This window comes from Dreissena polymorpha, chromosome 4, assembly GCF_020536995.1.
Source record: "Dreissena polymorpha isolate Duluth1 chromosome 4, UMN_Dpol_1.0, whole genome shotgun sequence".
Classification (NCBI taxonomy): domain Eukaryota; kingdom Metazoa; phylum Mollusca; class Bivalvia; order Myida; family Dreissenidae; genus Dreissena; species Dreissena polymorpha.
In genome coordinates, this window is record NC_068358.1 from 69,904,077 (window position 1) to 69,926,145 (window position 22,069).

General features: G+C 34.9%; 1 protein-coding gene across 1 annotated transcript; it reads right to left on the bottom strand.

Moving 5' to 3' along the window:
* Positions 1 to 216: 216 nt before the first annotated feature.
* On the bottom strand, positions 217 to 20,193 carry LOC127875902 (uncharacterized). The gene is made up of 10 exons (XM_052420650.1): positions 20,093 to 20,193; positions 18,120 to 18,162; positions 15,675 to 16,043; positions 15,014 to 15,397; positions 14,623 to 14,763; positions 14,350 to 14,390; positions 13,458 to 13,529; positions 11,441 to 11,482; positions 1,591 to 1,625; positions 217 to 1,407 (listed from the first exon to the last, which is right to left on the bottom strand). Exons 2-10 carry the CDS (start codon positions 18,157 to 18,159, stop codon positions 1,368 to 1,370), a joined length of 1,164 nt encoding a protein of 387 aa, XP_052276610.1. The 5' UTR covers positions 18,160 to 18,162; positions 20,093 to 20,193; the 3' UTR covers positions 217 to 1,367.
* Positions 20,194 to 22,069: the final 1,876 nt, after the last annotated feature.

Sequence of the window (22,069 nt, forward strand, 5' to 3'; positions counted from 1 at the left end):
ATGCTAACGCCAACGCAAACGCCGACGCCGGGGTGAGTAGGATAGCTCTACTATATATATTTCATATATAATAGTCGAGCTAAAAATCAAACTTATCAAATGGTCCAGCTTAGGTGATTGAATATTTAAGAATCAAACATATAAAATGGTCATTCCATTAATAATTCCAAATTTTAAGAGAAGAAAGACATAGTGAATCGAAAACCAACAAGCATGTGTTTTAAAGTACGTTTATATCATATCATTTTGATAAAAATGAGTTAATAAAATGGAAAAGTTTAATATAAACATTTTCTTTAAGATATTGTAAGAAGACAGAAAACGATATTTGTGCAGACCCGCTTACGAAAACATTGATGGACAATGTATGCACGGATGTACAGTCAGCTGCAAGTAAAAAAGGTCCAACTCAAAGCCGTTAAGCAGATATTCATTTGCATATAAATGGTGAATTGTTATTTGAATTTTCACTTATAATAAAACAATACGGAAACGCTGTATGTGAGAAACCATTGCGCAAAACACATGCATTTATATGTTAAATATAAAGATACAAAGTATTTATGTTTCAACGTCAAAAATAAAAATACAAAGTATTGTATATATGTTTCAATGTAAAAGGGTACATCAGCTTCTAATAAACGTGTAACATTACCATATGTTTTCAAACTAAAGAGAATGTCGTGAAATGACTTGATTAAATGGTATTACATAAGCAAATCAGAACAACTGATATACAATATTTAACGTGAATATAGAAATACTTGAAATATATAAAATTTGTATAATTAAAAATATTATTTTACAGCGTTTTGGATATATTTGTACTTTCACACAGCAGTCTTGCTCACATCATTACGCGGGTTTATGGATTAAATCATAACTCAACACGCATTAATCAGTCAACATTTCCATGTCAACATATATGCTAAATTCGATATATATTTTATATATGTATACACTTAGCTGAATATTATATAATATACTCACAATTGATAAAATAATATAAATAATCAACATTAGAATAAGTGTTTATGCGATAACAATTTTTCTCAGATAAGTCATGTAAACTACTTATGCATTCATTTTTTTACAAATTGGATACTTTAAGCTTTAAAAACAGAATCAGTGGAATAAGATCTTATCTGGCTCATGATTGAAAAAAAACATACATCAAAAACTTAACTCCTTACATTGACTATAATAACATGCATCAGCTGCAATCGTTTCTTTGAGGGCACTAAATAATCCTTCATCTTTGCAATACACAACTTGAACTCGAAACATAAAGCGCGTGTTAGCTATATACAATAATTATTTTCAGTGAAATTATCTGGTAGGTTTTTAACGTCTTCTTTGCGGAGATGTTAAATCGATTTCAAACGCCTTAGGCTGACCTGGAATTTTCTAAAAACAAACACAACACAATAAATACTCTACGCAAGTAACCACGTTCGTTTTTAAGTTTAATTTGCTTATGAGTGTTATCTTAAACTAAATAAACATTCTGAATTCAAGTAGATAATTGTTAAATTAGTGTTAATGTGCAAAAACACAAACATCATCACTATAAAAATACAATACGCATACCGATTGTTTTTTCTTCGCCCTTTCCGTTCTCCAATCTAAAAAAACACAAGATTATTTAGTGTATCATTTAATAAACATAACGCCGTTGCGTACTTATGAATATCACTATGGTATGAACCCGATTGGCAAAAACAAACAGACACACTTTCCTTGATAACAAGCAAATTCGTTGAATTGATATCCCCCGCCAATATATATCTGGACACAAAAGTTCTCTGAACTGATGGACAACGCAAACGTGCATCATCCCCGTATCCATACATGTACTGAAACAAAGTTTCAATGAAATTCGTCAAAGCACTTCCAAGATATGGCTCCGGACACACAAAAAAGCATTTTTTCAAGATGCAAAGGGCCATAACTCCGTTATTATACAATTGTGTACAATGCCATTTGGCGTGCATCATCCTCTTATCCATATATATACTCATACCAAGTTTCAATTAAATCCGCCAATGTGCTTCCAAGATATGGCTCCGGACACAAAAAAAGCATTTTTTCAAGATACAAAGGGCCATAGCTCCGTTATTAACAGATGTTGTACTACAATGCCATTTGGCGTGCATCATCCTCTTATCCATATATATACTCATAACAAGTTTCAATAAAATCCGCCCAAGCACTTCCAAGATATGGCTCCGGATACAAAAGTGCCGGACGGACGGACGGACGGATGGACGGACAACGCAAAAACAATATCCCTCCGCCTATGGCGGAAGATAATAATACCTCGCCGTAATTTGATTACTTATAGAAGCGTTTCTCATTCTTCATCTTGCATTAGTTGTTCACTTGCGAACAACTAAGGTAAATACCAAGCGTTTCAATCCAGTTTTCTACGATAAATCTGATAACTGCCGCATCTGCCGCATACGCGCCGAGAATGAGTTATGATTAATTATAATTATTAATTGCCGCATTTATAAAGCGCTCTTTTCAGGTAATAATACACTTTCAAAGGCGCTATACAATTAATGTATAAATATCTTTATTTTGTAAAAGCATAAAATATCAATAACATAGTAAAAAAATATTTAAGATCTAACTAAGCATATGGTAGAAAAACTCTAAACCTGGTAAAACAATAGAATCAATTAAAATCGTCACATGAAACATTACTATTATAAATGGGATTCAAAAAAAGAACATTTGTGGACTATCGAGTGCATTAACAGTTTATCGCAGCTGAAGTGCCAATATTGAATTAATCAGTTTCCGCAGACCTGCACGAACTAGTAGATCTTTAAATGCCTTTTGACACTCTGAAGTGTTTGAAAGTCTCTAACATATGATGGCAGTGAATTCCGCAATTTAGGAGCAGCTGATTTGAAGCTCCTTTCACCGTACTTCACTTGTTTGCATTTTGAGGGTACCAGTGTCATCGATTGGTGTGCTGAACGTAGATTACGCGTTGGTCTATAGGCATTTATCATGTCTTTGATATATGCTGGAGATTGGCCATGTAGAGCTTTAAATGTAAGTGTCATTATTGTATAGTTCACTCTGTATTGTACAGGTAGCCAATGGAGATCCTTCAAAATCGGTGTGATGTGACTGTACTTTGATGTTCTAGTTATTATTAGGGCAGCAGTATTCTGAACAACCTGCAGTTTGTTGATTGTATGCTGGGGAATTCCGTACAGAAGAGCCTTGCAATAGTCCAGTCGAGATGTTACTAACGCATTAACTAGGATTTTGGTGGCGTCTATGTTAATATATTGCCGAATGCAACCTATTTGCCATAACTCAGCGTAGGTAGATCTACACACAGAATTTACGTGTTGATCCATGTTCATCTTGGAGTCCGGGAAAGCACCCAGGTTTCTAACACTGGATTACTGCATAATTTCTGACTTGTCCACTTTCACAGTGATGTAAGAAACTGCATTCTTCTTACTATCACTTGTGAAAACAATAAGTTCGTTATTTTCAGAGTTATGTTTCAGCATGTTGGTATTCATCCAATTGGTAATTTGATTAAGACAAAGCGTCACTTGATTGATAGTGTATTCTATTGTTGAAGGGTTTATTGGTTTGAATCACATGTACAGCTGTGAGTCATCACCGTAAAAATGTGCGTTTTTCCTGTATTTACGACATATAGCACCGACAGGTTTCGTGTACATGACATAGAATTTGGGGCCTAAAACCGAGCCTTGTGGCACACTATATGTCATATGCACTGGCTTTGACAGCTCTCCGTCTATTCAGACAGTCTGAAAACGGTCACTCATATATGCCTCCATCCAAGCCAGTGGCTGCCCTGTAATTTCAAAATGGGTTTCGAGCCGTGCAAGCAGTGTCTTGTGGTCAAAGGTATCGAAGGCTGCAGAGAGATCCAGCATCACCAAAACTGTTACTTGGTGTTGGTCTAAGGATTGTAAAATGTCGTTGTGAACTTTAATCAAAGCAGTCTCTGTTGAGTGAAATTTTCTGTATGCCGATTGGTTTGGCTCGTGGAGATTGGTTGAATCCATGTTATGTTCTAAGCGTGAGTCTACTGCCTTCTCCAGAATTTTAGACACATATGGTAAATTCGATACTGGTCTGTAGTTCTTGAGTGTATAATGATCTAAAGTTTCTTTTTTCAATAGAGGTCTGATTCGCGCACTTTTGTATGATGTTGGCACTTTACCGGTATTAAGAAAAGCATTAACAATCTTAGTGATGATGTGAACTAACTCCATTGAACATTCTTTTACCAGCCACGTTGGAATGGGATCAAGTTCGCAAGATTTATTTGCTGACTTTGAGATACGCTTTGGAATCTCATTCTCTGATGCTGGTGGCAGTTCCTTTAATTGAAATTGCTCTTTTGAATCATCTATATTAAAAGTATTGAAGTCATTTGTATTTTGTGGAGATATATTGTTACTTATAAACTCCACCTTATTAACGTAGAAATCACTAAAATCTTGAGCAAGCTCCCTTGGTGAATATTGGGATGATAAAATCACTTCACATTTCTTTCTGAGCAGATGATTGGTAACTTTGAAAAGGCTTTTCGGATCTCTGCCACACGATTCAATTTTATCTTTGTAGTAATGTTCCCGAGCTTTTTCCTGTAACTTGTTGACAATAGTACACTGACTTCTGTAAATCTGGTGGTCAGTTGTTAGCCTTGATACACGCCACTTTCGTTCTAGCTTGCGGTTTATATGTTTTTCTTTATGCAGATGTTCATTGTACCAAGGGCAGGTTGGCCGTAGAATTATAGATTTGGTACGTAGTGGAGCATGTTTATCTATCAATAAGGATAATTCCGATTCGTAGCTGTCCGCCAATTCATCTACGTTTGTCACATATGATTCAGAATTCAATATTACAGATGATCTTAAGTCATTTTTGAGCAAATCAACGTCAATGCTACGGAAGCTGCGAAAAGAAACTGTTTTTACAGGCACTGGTTTTGATGCCCTAACGTTCATTGTCACAGCAAAGTGGTCAATTGACAATTTTCCAGCCGAATTCGAGAACCTGGGATCGATGACATCGATGTTAGATATGGTATCGTCGTTTTTCTTGTTATGACAACATCTAGAATGTGACCAGCTACGTGTGTTGGTTTATTTACATGTTGTTTAAGTCCACAGGCATCAAGAATGCTAAGAAATTTGGTAGTTTCAAGGTTGTTTGGAACGTCAAGATGGAAGTAAAGATCTCCGACATGTATGTTTTTGTCAATTGTCACATATTTTGACAAGAATGTTGGCCATTCTTCATCCAGAAAGGCAGTGGCACTTAGGCCATTTTCTTTTGACGGTGGTCGTCTGTAGATAATTGCCATGCGGGTTGTATTACCGCGAACACTTACTCTACAGTCCATGTATTCAAATTGAGAGAATTTTTTCTCTTTGCTAGTTGCTACTACTTTAAGTTGTAGTGCATACTTAGATATGACCGCCACCTTTCGCTTACAAAAACCTCATCGACATCGCTTTCAAGACATGTTTCAGTTAATGCAACCAGGTCATAATCATTCGACAATACAAAGTCACAAATGAAAAGAGTTCTTTTTTTAACAAACCTGCAATTAATTGAGCACAATTTGAGACTCTTATAACCCTGGAAATCCGAGAATGTACTCGTTATTTGGTCTAATTTGTATAATATTTCTGTCAGCAGTTTTTGTTATAGTTTTTGGGACGACTTTTGTCCTTATAATGGTTTTAATTTCCTGAGGCACACATGTTAGGTTATTGAAATGAAATCCTTGGTATCCCATACTCTTTTATTGTGACATCTGTCCCTATTTTGATTTTTACCACCTCTTTTCCCTCTATACAGTAATAATATTCCTAATTGCTTTAAGTCAGAGGTATAATAGGATTAAGCTTAGCAGTCACTGATTGTCCAATAATGATAAAAGTCGAGATGTTATATGTAATCCGTTTTAACAAGTGTTCACTCACATTGTGTGCCCGAGGGCAAATGGACTGCTTATTCACTTAAGAGTTCAGTACAATATGTATTTAAAATGTGTATTTTACAATCCGATTTCCTAAAACAAGAGTACCGCCTTGCGGGTGCAGACCGCTCATCTATTTTTCTTTTTAAAGGTGTAGGGACCTATCTCAATTTCAATCACAAAGGAGGGAGGGGTGGAGTGGAGAGGGGTGTATAGTGTGGGGGAGTGGTCATTTATTACATTATCTTCCAAAAATGCAAAAAAAATGCATTTTTTTTATTTTGTCAGAAACACAATGTCCCCTATTGCGCCGCTTTGAATTTTTTTTTACCTTTGACCTTGAAGGATGACCTTGGCCTTGAACTTCCACCACTCAAAATGTGCAGCTTTATGAGAACGCCGCTTTGAATTTTTTTTGTTGACCTTTGACCTAGAAGGATAACCTTGACCTTGAAGGATGACCTTGACCTTGAAATTCCACCACTCAAAATGTGCAGCTTCATGATAAAGCCGCTTTGAAATTATTTTTTGTACCTTTGACATTCAAGGAAGACCTTGACCTTGAAGAATGACCTTGACCTTGAACTTCCACCACTAAAAATGTGCAGCTTCATGAGAACGCCGCTTTGAAATAAAAAAAAATATGTGACCTTTGACCTTAAAGGATGACTTTGACCTTGAAGGATGACCTTGACCTTGAACTTCCACCACTCAAAATGTGCGGCTTTATGAGAACGCCGCTTTGAATTATTTATTTATTTATTTTTTTGACCTTGAAGGATGACCTTGACCTTGAACTCCCACCTTTCAACATGTGCAGCTTCATGATAACGCCGCTTAGAATTAAAAAAAAATAAAATTGACCTTTGACCTTGAAGGATGACCTTGAACTTGAAGGATGACCTTGACCTTGAACTTCCACCACTCAAAATGTGCAGCTTCATGATAACGCCGCTTTGAATGTTTTTTAATTTTTTTACCTTTGACCTTGAAGGGTGACCTTGACCTTCAAGAATGACCTTGACCTAGAACTTCTACCACTCAAAATGTGCAGCTTAATGAGAACACCGCTTTGAATTATTTTTTTTGACCTTTGACCTTGAAGAATGACCTTGACCTTGAAGGATGACCTTGACCTTGAAGGATGACCTTGACCTTTCACCACTCAAAATGTGCAGCTTCATGAGAACGCCGCTTTGAATTTTTTTATTTTTTTTTTAACCTTGAAGGATGACCTTGACCTAAAACATCCACCACTTAAAATGTGCAGCTTCCTGAGATACACATGCATGCCCAATATGAAGTTGCTATCTTCAATATTAAAAAAGTTATGGCCAATGTTAAAGTTTACGGACGGACAGACGCCATATATTTGACATTTGACCTTGAAGGATGACCTTGACCTTTCACCACTCATAATTTTCAGCTCCATGTGATACACATGCATGCCAAATATCAAGTTGCTATCTTCAATATTGAAAAAGTTATGGCCAATGTTAAAATTTTCGGACGGACAGACACCATAAATTTGACATTTGACCTTGAAGGATGACCTTTCACCATTCAAAATGTGCAACTCCATGGGATACACATGCATGCCAAATATCAAGTTGCTATCTTCAAAAGTGAAAAAGTTATGGCCAATGTTAAAGTTTTTTTCGGCCGGACGGACAGACTGACTGACATACTGACGGACAGTTCTACTGCTAAATGCCACCCTACCGGGGCATAAAAATTATTTTTTGGGGTGGGGGGTGGGGGGGTATAGTATGAGGGTGTGGTGGTCATTTATTAGATGATCTTTAATTAAAAAAATGGGGGGGATTGAGGGGGGATTCGGGGGGGGGGGGAGCGTGGGGGATGGTTTGGGTGGAGTCTATTGTGGTATGTCAGGTAGAGTTGTTTTGTCAAAGTATCAATCGAATCTAATCATAAATAAAGAAGTTATGGCAATTTTAGCAAAATTTAATAATTTGACCTTTAGAGTCAAGGTCATTCAAAGGTCAAGGTAAAAACTTGCAAGGTACAGTACCCTCATGATAGCATGAAAGTATTTGAAGTTTAAAAGCAATAGCCTTGATACTTTAGAAGTAAAGTGGATCTAAACACAAAATGTAACCATATATTCAAAGTTACTAAGTCAAAAAAGGGCCATAATTCCGTAAAAATGACAACCAGAGTTATGCAACTTGTCCTTTACTGTCCCCTTATGATAGTTTGCGAGTGTTCCAAGTATGTAAGCAATATCTATGATACTTTAGGGGTAAAGTGGACCAAAACACAAAACTTAACCAAATTTTCAAGTATAAAGGGCCCATAATTCCGTCAAAATGCCAGTCAGACTTACATAACTTTGCCTGCACATTCCCCTTAGGATAGTTAGTAAGTGTTGCAAGTATGAAAGCAAAAGCTTTGATACTTTAGGAAAAAAGTGGACCTAAACACAAAACTTAACCAAGTTTTCATTTTTCTAAGTATAAAAAGGGCACATAATTCTATCAAAATGCAAGTCAGAGTTACATAACTTTGCCTGCACAGTACCCTTATGATAGTTAGTAAGTGTTGCAAGTATGAAAGCAATAGCTTTGATACTTAAGGAATAAAATGGACCTAAACACAAAACTTAACCAACATTTTCAATTTTCTAAGTATAAAAAGGGCACATAATTCTGTCAAAATGCAAGCCAGAGTTATAGAACTTTGCCTGCCCAGTCCCCTCATGATAGTTAGTAAGTGTACCAAGTTTGAATGCAATAGCATTGATACTTTATGAGAAAAGTGGACCTAAACGCAAAACTTAACCGGACGCCGCCGCCGACACCGACGCCAAGGTGATGACAATAGCATATAATTTTTTTTCAAAAAAATGATGAGCTAAAAACACAAGATATTTCTGACGTTTTTTATGGAATTCCGCTCATAATCTCATAATATCACTAGTCCACTATCTGCTGCGTCTTAATCACGTGATATTTTTGCTAAGCACAGATCATCCATAAACCGAGGCTATTAATAGATGCGGGAAAATAAAACTAATGCTGATCAACAAGCATAGTGTTATATCGAAAGTTCAATACACTATCACGCGTCTTTTGCGTTACATTGTTGATTGTGCTTGCTACTACAGCTGGGTTAATTTTGGTTTGTTTGAAAAACGTTATTTTGTTCTCAACAGGTAGCGGCGATATCTCATGTATTCTGAATTGCACGGGTGATAACAACGCCATAGTATAAGGTAAAGCTTGTTTATATTCACAGTTGTCAATTTATAAAACATTGAACATGAGTTTCGAAAATGCTAACTTTGAAATAAAGTTTAAAATTTACGTTTCTATATAATTACCTTGAAAACAAAAGTTGAACTATTTTGTGTGTGCTTTCACTTGTTAGTAGCATATTCACCACATTAAATGTGTGTTATTATAGTCAAACCACACATTAGTGTAAGTAGATACAAATTATACTACGGGAGTTCATGTGTGTCTTCACATGGCTGTCTATGAGTTTATTTCTCCACCATCGAAATAAATCGTATGCTAATATTTTACACGCAGTTTTCTTTTGAATCATTCTAATCACACATTGATAGCCGCGTCATGCGAAAATGGGTCTTATGGCGTTTCGGTCAGCGTAGCTTAAGCCCAGCCTGTGCATTTGCGTAGTCTGGTCAGAGGCATTGCTGTCCGCTATAAAATCACTGAAGGTTTTTTGGTCTCATTATGTATCTCCTGACCAGACTGAGAGATGCGCAGGCTGGGTGGGCTATAGCTATGACGGGCGCATATGGCATACGACCCATTTTCGCATGACGTGGATCTTTTTAAATCTAATTGCGAGTTGTAAATGGCATATTTTAGCACAATATATTTCGATATAAAATAAAATTCCAAAAGCAAATACAGCAAACTGGCAAATAACTTAAGGGTAAACTATTCAGGCGTTCAGGAACGATTTCGTGATGAACGAGTGCGGCAAACATTTGTGGCTAGATAATTTAAAGATTTTCTCTTAACGTGACACTAAACTATTTCGGTTATGTTTTTTTCTCATCTTGAAAGCAAAACTGTGTTTATCGATAGTCAATTATGTCTTCCCTTGAAGAATTAGTGACCGAGTATAAACCCTGAAATTCTGTGAGATTGATTTTAACTCGTTATAGTTACTGATCCACAATTTGTGTCTATGTATCGTTTGAAAATGCAGAGAGTAGACCGGAATTCTGTACATTGAAAAGCGTTACATCCTTAACGCGGCGTACAGACACAGTGATGCAGCCAAATTTCAGGGGATTTCTCTCGAATCAGCCTATAAAATTTTCGAATGTATTCTTTTGTGCCTAATTCGTGAGTGAAAACTACTGCTCGCAGATTTTTTTATATTTATTTTCATCAATTATGTTATTGTATTGTATTTTGAATTGTATATGGTGTCAAAAAACGTTTTGTAAAGGGATTTTCCATCATGTAATTATATTCTTAGTGTGATAGGTATTCGATATTCCAACAATATTCATTTAATATGATGGTGATTGCAAATTTGTTTTTATATTCACTGGTTCTCATTTTACCATTTTCATCATATTTTTAATGAATCCAGAACGTCAAGTTGTTATTTTGTCTAAGTTATCTCTATAATATAAAATGAGGATATACAGTGTACACACATCTCGACATGTGCGTTAAGAAACACTCTTTATAAATTTAAATGGGTTGTGTTAATTTCAAACTTGCAATTTAAAAATCTATACCATAACTTTGAAAAATGAGTTGCGTCTCAGATTTTGCAATAGCAAACAACTTTAGTGCCTTCAGCGCTTTGATTTTCTTTATCATTATCCAGGGAGTTGTTATACAAGTGGAGTAAGTTTTTAGTGCAATATGCAATTGTCATGCGCTCTGTGTGTACGTGTGTGTATAAAACCAATATATCAAGCGGTTGCAACTCAAATTTTAAAACAGTTTTTCAGTATGATAATGCGTTTCTTTTCAGGTACATGTATATCAAAATCTTATACAATATACATTGAATGTGTTTAAATACATGTCAGATAAGTTAACACGTCAGTGCAAAGCATTTTTAATTCATCTCGTGTAATCTTTATAAGCACCATCCGAAATAACACGCTTTTATTTCGTTAATATAGCAAGCAGTTGTATAAAATAAACATGTTTGCAAATTATAAGAATTACTCAGTTCTAATCAGGAAAATATTTGTTTAGTGAAATGACGTATAATACATTGTAAATCAGTGTAATAAAACTCGCACTTTAAAGTTACAACATGATAGTATAAAACAAAATATCGAAAATACTTTGTTGAACAAAAAATTAAATAAACAATTATGCAGAAACATGTGGACAAACATTAATTCTTTTTTTATAATACAGCATCTCAGGCAGAGGCTTAGGACTGAGTAAGTTAAATTTTGGGATGAAACATTACCTTGCTAGAAGCATAGCCGGAATCGTACCCATCCGTTTCAATCTATAATATACCATTATTTTGATGTATCAAAGAGGAATAATGTGATTATATATATATATTTGTACATGTACGTAAATTTTAATATCATAATGTTAGGCACACTCATGTAACTTATATAAGTATGACTCAAACAAAAACATTTAGCGTACTTAAAGTATAAATAATTTTGTACTTAAAAGGGCATTTTCACGTTTTAGTAAATAGACAAAATTGAAGAAAACACGTTTCAGAATTGCAAATTTTCATTGAAGTTATGATTTTTACGACGAAAAAGTAATACTGAACATTTACCATGCTCTAAAATTTCCATTATATGCATCTTTTGCCGATTTAAAAAGCTGAAAATTATAAAGCAAAACGATTGAATAATGTGAGTTATGATTCTATTTTGTGATACTCTGAAGATTGCTTATATAAAGTATAAAATACACCACTCACTGTATGAGCACTTATGACCGAATGGTTTAAGAGCTAAACTATTACTCCAAAGGTCAGTGGTTGGAGCCCATTTGAGGATTACTTTTTACTGTCTTTAATTTTAACTAGAGCTTTGTCACAGACGTGACGAATACCCCCGCATGCCGCATTGACACAGAATATTTGGCATGTTGTCTTCAAAAAAAACAGCGGACACCATGCTTAATTTTTAAAATGCACTAAGTGACCCCGTGACCTAGTTTTTGACCCGGCATGGCCCATGTTCGAACTTGACCTACACATCATCTTGATACAACTTCTGACCAATTGTGGTGAAGATCGGATGTAAACTACTTGAATTAGAGAAAGGACACCATGTGCATTTTTTAAAACGCACTAAGTGACCCCGTGACCTAGTTTTTGACCTGCGATGACCAATGTTCGAACTTGGCCTAGACATCATTTAGATACAACTTCTGACCAAGTTTGGTGAAAATCGGATGAAAAATACTTGAATTAGAGAGCGGAAAACATTCTCAATGTTTAAAACGCACTAAGTGATCTAGTTTTTAACCCGGCATGACCCATATTCGAACTTGACCTAGACATCATCTAGATACAACATCTGACCAAGTTTGGTAAAGATCCGATGAAAACTACTTGAATTAGAGAGCGGACACTTAATACGGACAGACCGACCGACAGACAAGCTCACTCCTATATACCCCCTAAACTTCGTTTGTGGGGGTATAATTACTGTTTTACTGTAAATATTTAGTTTCAATGTATACATTTGTTAATTGAAAGCATTTAATGACAAACTTCAATACTTGCCAAATTATGTGAAAATGCCTTTTTAAGGTTAAAGAACTTAAATTATATTGTATCATGCCACGAAAGAGTGAAAATCTTATCTTGTGCTAAAAACAGTAAATGATGTAATAACTTTATATTCATTTAAATGGACTTTAAGGGTCGGCTTAGATAGAAAGAAAACATTCAAAATCAAGATGTAAACGATACTATCTAAATTTAAATTAAATAAACATTTCGAAAAGTCTGTCGTGAAGTAATTTCGGGATTTTGAGCAGAATGTACTTTGAGGACAAGCTTTTTGTAAGTACAAGCTTTTTGTAAGTAATAAATGTATGTAAAATTGTGTACGCGGAATAAGCGAAATCTTTCGCCGCAAGCCGCGTCGTTATTTTACTCTAAGCAACGCCATATATGTTCACTCAATACTCTGCACGTGTTATTCCCGATATATTAATACTTACAACAATGAAGGAAACAAAAACATAATCTCTGTATCACATTTAATTCAATCACGAGTGGATTCAAAATAAATGCATCACTGTGCCGTTCTTTAATATGATACGGTTTGTTTCACGCCTTAATAAGTGTGTCGTTCTCGTTACAATCTCCAACGCGTAACATTTCAATTATTGTTCCATGCATTTCAGCCAAATCAATATTTCTAATAACGAATACGTATACGCGTTGTATATATAGAGTCATAATTGTCTTGTTGACTATTAAGCTTATGAACACTCCTTACCTGTGTAACCGGGTCAATGAGTTCAGCGAACTGATTACTTAGCTCCACTCTCACCCCCGAAAGTTGATCTGTCTGCACAAACAATAAAAATAATATTGACACAGACATTCATATATGTGTAATATGCACGATACGATTTACAATTAAACGAAACCTTCATCACTTTTTCTGTGAAAATTTGACTGTTTTATTAAATATAAGTTCAAACGAAACTCTATATCTATGCGGTTTTCAGGGTAAAAGAAAAAACAACTTGCACACCATCTTACTCATATTGAAAGACACAAGCAACCGCGTTCACTGAGAGTCACGTTATTACAAAGCAATATGTTTTGTCGAAACTACTTTTCGCTCCATGTGTACACTTTTGTCTAATTGTGGAAGAGTGTGATCAGACTCGAACATTACGAATGTTCGAATGAACTCAAAACTTGTACCTTTAACTTCGTACGCTAATATTAAACACGTAACATGCGTGCTTATCGCTCGATTTGTATCGCAAATTAGTAGTAGACACATCGAATTAATATTTTTCATGAACCATAAGAATGATTTTCCAGTATTGTTTATGGATAAGAGACCCAGATCTAGCTTTTTAAACCATTAATATTACTTTTTCAAGAAATTCTTCAGATATATAAATCGATATTATCCTATAAGTAGTGTTGTTTTATATATTGTGTATATAATAACAATACGAAATGTCACAATATGTATTTAACAGTACACTTGTCCGTGAGTAAATATATTCGTCATTGCGTGCCAAAATAATAAATGACAAGAAGCGACACTAAGCTTTTGATTGTTTCCGTTAAGACCTTTGGAAAATATTCACAATAAAAAGTAAAATTCCAATGCGAACTTTAATGCAAAGCTTAAAGTAAGATATTACCTCTGCCTGTCCAGTTGTTGTAGAATCAATGCTTGATTTACCTGAAATATTAATAAATAAAAATACATACTTGCCTGGTAACCTTGCTTTTGTAAACGTTATATTTACTTTACTAAAACCTTTCGTGTTATTTGTTATATGAATTTGACTTTTACCTAATCATACTACTTTTTACGCTACTTGACACTATGTTTTACAATGTCATTGTATTCAATTCACTGCGTTCGTGTAACAATAACTGATTGTCGAAATATAAGAAACATGGGGACTTACCTTTCTTATTAGTAATTAATACAAAGATTTTGATGCCGATGACCACAGCAATCAGCCCAAAAAGGAAAAAAGCAATCAGTCCAACAACCATAATGATCGTGCCGTTTTGTGTTTCATTTTTCTGTAAACCGTTCCCTAAAACTGATCAAGTAGAATTTTAATACAATGTTACTCACTATCAAAAAAGAGAAAACAATTAGAATTTATGATGTTTTCTTGACAAGAAGTGTGCAACATTTTTAGTGTGTGACCATCCATTATACATAGCATAAGTTTGCATGCGTTCAGTATTGAAACAGTGTCCTTTATGTTAAAAACAAAGCGTTTTAATGTGTTTATAATAGAGCTAGGAAAATACGTGACGCAAACGAATGATTCAGCCCCTAGTTACCGTTAATACTCTCGGTTGCTTTCGGAACACCATACGTTGTGTTTACCACATCATTTCTGTAGGGTAAATTAATGTCAACGCTGATAAAGTTGGTTGGGTTGAAAGTTTCACAACATCTATACTCTCCAATCGTTTCGTCGTCTAAACTGGCTATGTACAACACTCCTGCGCGACCAGTGTAAAACACGTCGAATTTATTTTTAAACGTTGTTTGCAACATAATGCATGATTCAGTCGTGAAGTCGCATTCTGCAATTGTAACAGGTGATGGTAATATATTGCTAAAAAATCTGAATGTGAGTCCGACATTTGAAGAACATTCTAACGACGTGTTCGTTAATGTACCCATCACGATATGTCCATACTTGTCCGTTCGACCACCTCCTGAAATTGCATACATAATATATGAATTATTGAAAGGAAAAAAAATATGACGAGCACATTATAATAATATTTTGTTTTTTAAATAAAGATTCAATTGTGTTTAACCAAACATAGAAAGAGATGAGTATGAGAACGGCTGGACATTTTAAGGTAAGGTAATCATTACGCTACACATTTTAATTTATTTATGCGAATTTCAGTTATCACGCATACTACGCGATCTGTAACAGAAGAATTTCACTTCCGGGGAGGGGGGATGAATAACAAAAAAACGTACCCGTAGTTTTTAGTGAGTTTCCGATACAATTTTCCATTGGTGATTTATAGTCCGCTAGTAAGATATGCGTGCTGACAACATTAAAGGGATTGAATGTTTCATAGCATTGGTAAGTTCCTACGGTTTCTTCGTCTAGATCTTTAATTCTCAGAACGCCGCCACGTCTAGTGTACATAACGCTGTACTTGTTTTCGTGAGTGGTTGCCAACATCATGCATTCTTCTTTCCCCAAATCACATTCTGCAATCGTTATCGATTTCGCGCAAATTTTGCTATAAAATTTGAAGGTGAAATCTGAGTCGGAGGCGCATTCTATTGACGTTCCATTCGCTGTGCCCATCAAGCCGTGTTCAGAAAGGATTGATAATACTGAAATTAAAAAAGGAAACATGAGGCCCTTAAGCGCTCATCTCAGTTCGAGGAAAACACTTTTACCCAGTCACGTAGTCTTTGGACACATGTGATCAAGATTCGAACTTCATCTAGGCATTATCAACATGCGAACCAAGTTTTGTCAAGATTTACATAAATTTGTCCACAATGAAGGTGACAAAGTTTTTATCAGATTTCTCCTGGTGACATAATTATTGGATCCACGTGGCCTACATTAAAACTATTTCAAGATGTTTTGGATAAACCTTCTAAATACGTTCCACCAGAATGGTACATTAATTTAGCCTCTTCATTGATTACAATGGTTTCCTTTAATTTTATATCGTTAACTAGTGTTTGAATGTACGTGACCCAGATTTGAATTCTTCCTAGCTATTGTCAAGATAAAGATTCTGGTTGTGATTCATTAAGTTTGAGTCATAAATGTGGCATTTCCAGTAACAACAATGTTATTATAAGATTTTACCTGGTCGCCTAGTTCTATGACACATCTTACCAAAATACGAATTCGGGCCGGATATTATCAATATTAAGATTCTCACAAATGCCCATCACGATTGAGTCATTAATGTAGCCTCTTCAGTGATACAAAGGTTTTGCCTCAAATTTGTCCTCGCGACCAAGTTTTTTAAATCACGTAACCCAGATTTAAAGTCAGATTTACATTGTAAAAATAAACATGGTGACCTCGTTTTAGGGCGCTAGTGACTCAGATTCGAACCAAATATTAACAAGAAACATATCTTGACAAAGTTCATCAAGACTGTGTCATAAATGTGGCCTCTCACCACGATAACAAGGATTTAATTTAAGGTTTTACCCAAGTGACCTCGTTTGTGGGGACACATGAACACAATTCCAACTCGGTCTAGATATTATAAAGATAAAACAATCTTACAAAGTTAAATAACGATTTTGAGTTTTCAAGGTGGTCCATTCATTGATATATTGAACTGATTAACAAGTTTTCGGACGCACATTACCGTGATTCTAAATCGAATGATAATAAGGTATTTCTCATATGACCCAGATTCGAGCATACATTTTTTTTAAATTAAACTTTTTTCGAGGCACCTTTCATCTAGATTGGATCACGAGCTAAAAGTTGACGCAACACAACTCACGACGCCTGACATAGGGTGAATACAATATCGCACCATGAGCACTTCGTGCTATGGTAAGCTTAATGCTTGGTATAAACAAATAACCATTTTTGAGCGAACGTTCTCTCATCCGCTCGCTGTAGTCATTGTAATCTAGTATTGCATAAGATATCAAATGTTTCCCGTCATTAAATTATATTATCAATTTGAACCTCATAGCCTTAACCAAGAAGACAACAAGGGTACCACATTTGATTACAAGCATTACAAAACAGGCGTCAAATAAAAAACCAAAAACTCTGAGTATAAACATCTTGGCATGTAAGTTTCAGGGGGATTATCGGAACTAAAATTTAAAATATATAAGCTACTTTCTACCATAGGGGTGTTATTCTTTCGTATTTAGAATTGATTATCATACTCACATGCTGCTTGTTTTGAGACCAAGAACAACCATCAGTCTATGAAAGTAAACCAACACTTAAAGAACGCCACTTGCTTGTTCACAACTTTGAAAGGCAACGTAGCAAAACCCTGGCTTCAAGTAAAGAGCATACTTTGAACAATCTTGGTAAGAAACCACTATGTAAAATATAATGTTATAAATCTAAACTTAATATGAACCTCCGGCGCTCTGCAACTATTGCGATTAATTTTAATGTCAAAACAGCAAAATTATAACACTTTTTGTTTACGAATATTTTTAAATAGATTTGCAACAAACATTAAAGATACTTACACTGAAGGATAATTAATAAAATAAACAGTTCTACAGCAAATGCTCGTTACAGGCGGACAAAATACTTTTCTAATGGCTTACCATGATGAATAACTGTTAAGCTGAGCAACAAACAAAATGTATGATCACCAACTCAATCACGTACACGCACACAGTCGCAAATACACAGAAACACAACATTACTACGCATGATTCGAGTATACGAGTTACCAGACAATATGACCGTCACGAGATAACGTCCGCACCGCATTCTCTGAAAAGACGAATATTTCAAAATCAATCGGTAAAGTATTAATTACAAAATATGTACATCTATGCAGTGACAAAAGTGAATTCATATGAAAAATAATCTATTTCATTATTCAAATATATTTTTAACAAGTTGACTGAAATGAAAGACCTTTTGACGGGCGTGTCTACTGCCACAACAAGCAAATTCGATGAATTGATATCCCTCGCCAATATGCTTCTGGACACATAAGTGTTATATTTGACACTCAAAAAAAGCATTTTTTCAAGATACAAAGGGCCATTACTCCGTTATTAACAGATGGTGTACAATGCTATTTGGCGTGCATCATCCTCTTATCCATATATATACTCATACCAAGTTTCAATGAAATCCGCCAAAGCACTTCCAAGATATGGCTCCGGACGGACGGAAAGACGGAATGACGGAAAGACGGACGAACGGACAACGCCAAAACAATATCCCTCCGCCTATGGCAGGGGATAATTAAATCGACGAATAGTGTAACTTGGCACAATAGGACAACAACCAAATAGTATGTTGATATATATTTATATTTCAAATGCAATATTAAAAACGCAGTAGTCTACCCAAGTAGCACATTATAGTCTAGATGAACACTGAAACCTCAAAACGTCACTAATGGATGGAGTAGTATCACAAGCCAACATTCCTTTATTTAAGGCACTCTTCTATTTTACGCCTGTCCATACAGAGAAATTAATTTGCAACCATCAGGCTTACGGGACCATGAGTATAAATTGTCTAACACTTACCAAATTATACTTAGTTAATCAATACACAATGACATACCAAAAAAGCATACAGCGCATTTCTTGGCGAAATGTTATGCCTGGATTTAAATATATTATTAAATAGTTAATATTTTTATTGTTTCATATTGTAATTTTTTGTTTGTTTTTTACATTTTAATACCGTCGAATTTAAGAACCTAGTAACAAACTGAAGCAAAGTAATTGATTACTATGTAAGTTGATAAGTAACGGTATATAAAAGAAAATTTAATACATCTTCTGTTTGCATACGTTATATTGATGTAACATTTATTCGACTTTATGATATACATTCATTAAGTAACGTGTTTGGAGCAAAAATGCACACGAATGGGAATATATAATTTTTGCGGCGGATTTGCATGCGGATTTACCTCATATACAAGATATGGAATTATATATTTATGTATCTAAAGCGTTGTTGTTGCATTGTGGTCAGTCAGATGTCACTTATAAAATAGTTCTGTATTGTATAAGGTTTTAATATGTTAAACAAGAGCACCGCCTTGCGGGTGCAGACCGCTCATATATTTTTCCTTTTAAAGGTGTAGGGACCTATCTCAATTTCAATCACAAAGGATGGAGGGCCGGAGTGGAGAGGGGTGTATAGTGTGGGGGTCTGGTCATTTATTACATTATCTTCCAAAAATGCAAAAAAAATGCAAAAAAAAATATTTATTTTTTTTTGGGAGGGGGGGGGGGGGATTCTAGGGTGGGATGGTTGGACGGTATTTCAAAAATAAAATACTTAAAAAAAATATTTGTGTTTTTGTACCATGTAGTCAGACTGGGATTTCCATGTACTTTCGATTTCCATATATACAATGAGAGATACAGTAATTTGAGACACATGAAACTATTGTACCTAATTTCCTAAATATAACATTAACTTTTGGAAACTCTGACAATTAAAAAAAAATCAGACAATATCCTTTTCGTTTTAGGGGTTAAACTCGGATAAACTAATGTTCGAACAGCTTCGCGGAAAACAAAACCATACACAAATCCATTCTAATTTTATATGCAAACAATAAAACACTTCCCAGTTGAACATCTGTAGTGTAATGTAATTTTTAATCACTTTATCGTTAAAATAAGACTGTAAAGCACAATGAGCATGTTTTTAAGTGAATACTCACGTTGTGTACAGGATAAAATATAACAACACGCCTAAATAAAGCCTCAATATTATTTAACACTAGTATTCTCAGGTGCACGCCTTGTAATTTATCTACTAAGGTTACAGTATACTAAATAACCGTTTCATGTAGGTGCTGTCCCTCTAAAAAATATCATAGTTGTCGCGAAGGCATGTTTGACACTTTAAACTATTGTTCTGGCTTTATCTTTTGGATAAAGTGGTAGGGCATGAATAGGTGTTCAATGAAAAAATCCCTGATATATGATTAACTTACAGACTATAGTAAAATATTGCACTGAAAAAGGTTACATTCCACTAGAAAACGGCATGGAAAAAAGTTGCCAAAACAGTCGATTTTGATTCGTGTCAAGTTCTTTCTTTGTTTGAATAAAGAACTATAAAATACATGTATTCTATAGATCTTTGGTTTGAGCATGACATATCTTTTCATTGCATAAATCGATTCCGCTTAGAATGGCCTTTAAGAAAAGGTATGGGTATGGGGGTCTCTATGTGCAAAATGTTTTTTTGCTTAAAGTTGTCGCGTTTACATTTAATTATATAGGGAAAATATTTAGTATATTATGACCTAAATCTGCACATCGAACCTTCATACGTGTAAAACTACAACAACAACAACAACATTAATTCAGCAGAAAATCTTATGCAAGCGCATAGCCCACATTATTATATATTATGCATTTAACTATTTATAAGTAATGGTAGAAGATATAAGTTGGACGATAGTGTTATGAACTGGTTAACATGGTAGGTTATAAAGGGAAAAAATAATTGCATCTAAAATTGCAACTGAATATCTAATATTTACTAATGTATTTACAAAACATACTATTAGAAGAAATTGCAGAAGGGGGTGGGGGACATATTGATACCGATTTTTAAAAACGAAATTATTGACGTGGAATACTTAAAATAAATTATTTAAAATACAAGTTTTACGCGAAACTGAATTTGAAAGTGTATGAACACGTTTGAATTAAAGTGATAATATGATTATAGGTGCTACCTAATTTACGGGCAAAAGCTTAATTATTTTAAAGCTATTTAAAAATTACAGTGTGATTGTAATAACATTAAAAATTATACTCACAACTCATCTTGCAGGCTGCGCATGTTGTGTTTGAAAACTGGTTGTGAGCCCTGGTCTATGGTGAGGCTGAAATTGGAAACACACAACAAATTAGAACATTAAGGATAATACAAAAGTTTGGTTTAACAGTGCCCCAGATAATTAATTGGGAAATAGGGTTTTCACCCATTGATTTTAAAAAATAGGGAGATTTCAGTCTTGAAATAGGGTGAAATGAGTTATGAAAATGTGTACCTTTAAATCTTTACTGCTTTCCCCGTTGAATAAAAGCCAATCTTCCAGGTCACTTCAACGTATCCATTCAGATTCAGATTACTTCTGTTGAAGCTGCACACTTTTATTGATTCAATAAAACTGTAAACTGTTATAATTAACTGTCATAAACTGATGTTTCATAACATCTTTAGTTCTTGAAACTGTGCATAATATAAACATCAAACTTAAAAAATCAATAACACGAATGATTTGTTACTTAATGGCTCTTGCTTTCTTGGTTCAAAAAGTTTGCGATCGTTTGATATTTTGGCGCAACAGAGGCGTATCCAGAAAATGTTCAGAGGGGGGGGGGGGGGCTCAAAAGGGGAGGGTGCGGGAGGGGTGTCCCCTTCGGTCGTCGAATATTTTTTTTGAAATGGCACCTTAAAATGATGCGATTTCCTGCTATCTAATCAGCATTTTGCATGATAAAAGTGCATGTAAAACTAATAAGAACTTGAGTTCACACATCAAGTGTGACAGACACACGGACAGACAGACACACAGGGGTAAATCAAATGTCTCTCAAACCACTAAAGTGGTGGGAGACATTATCTTTATCCATAACTTGTTTAACGGAGTTAGATGGGTGGACCTCCTATTTAACCT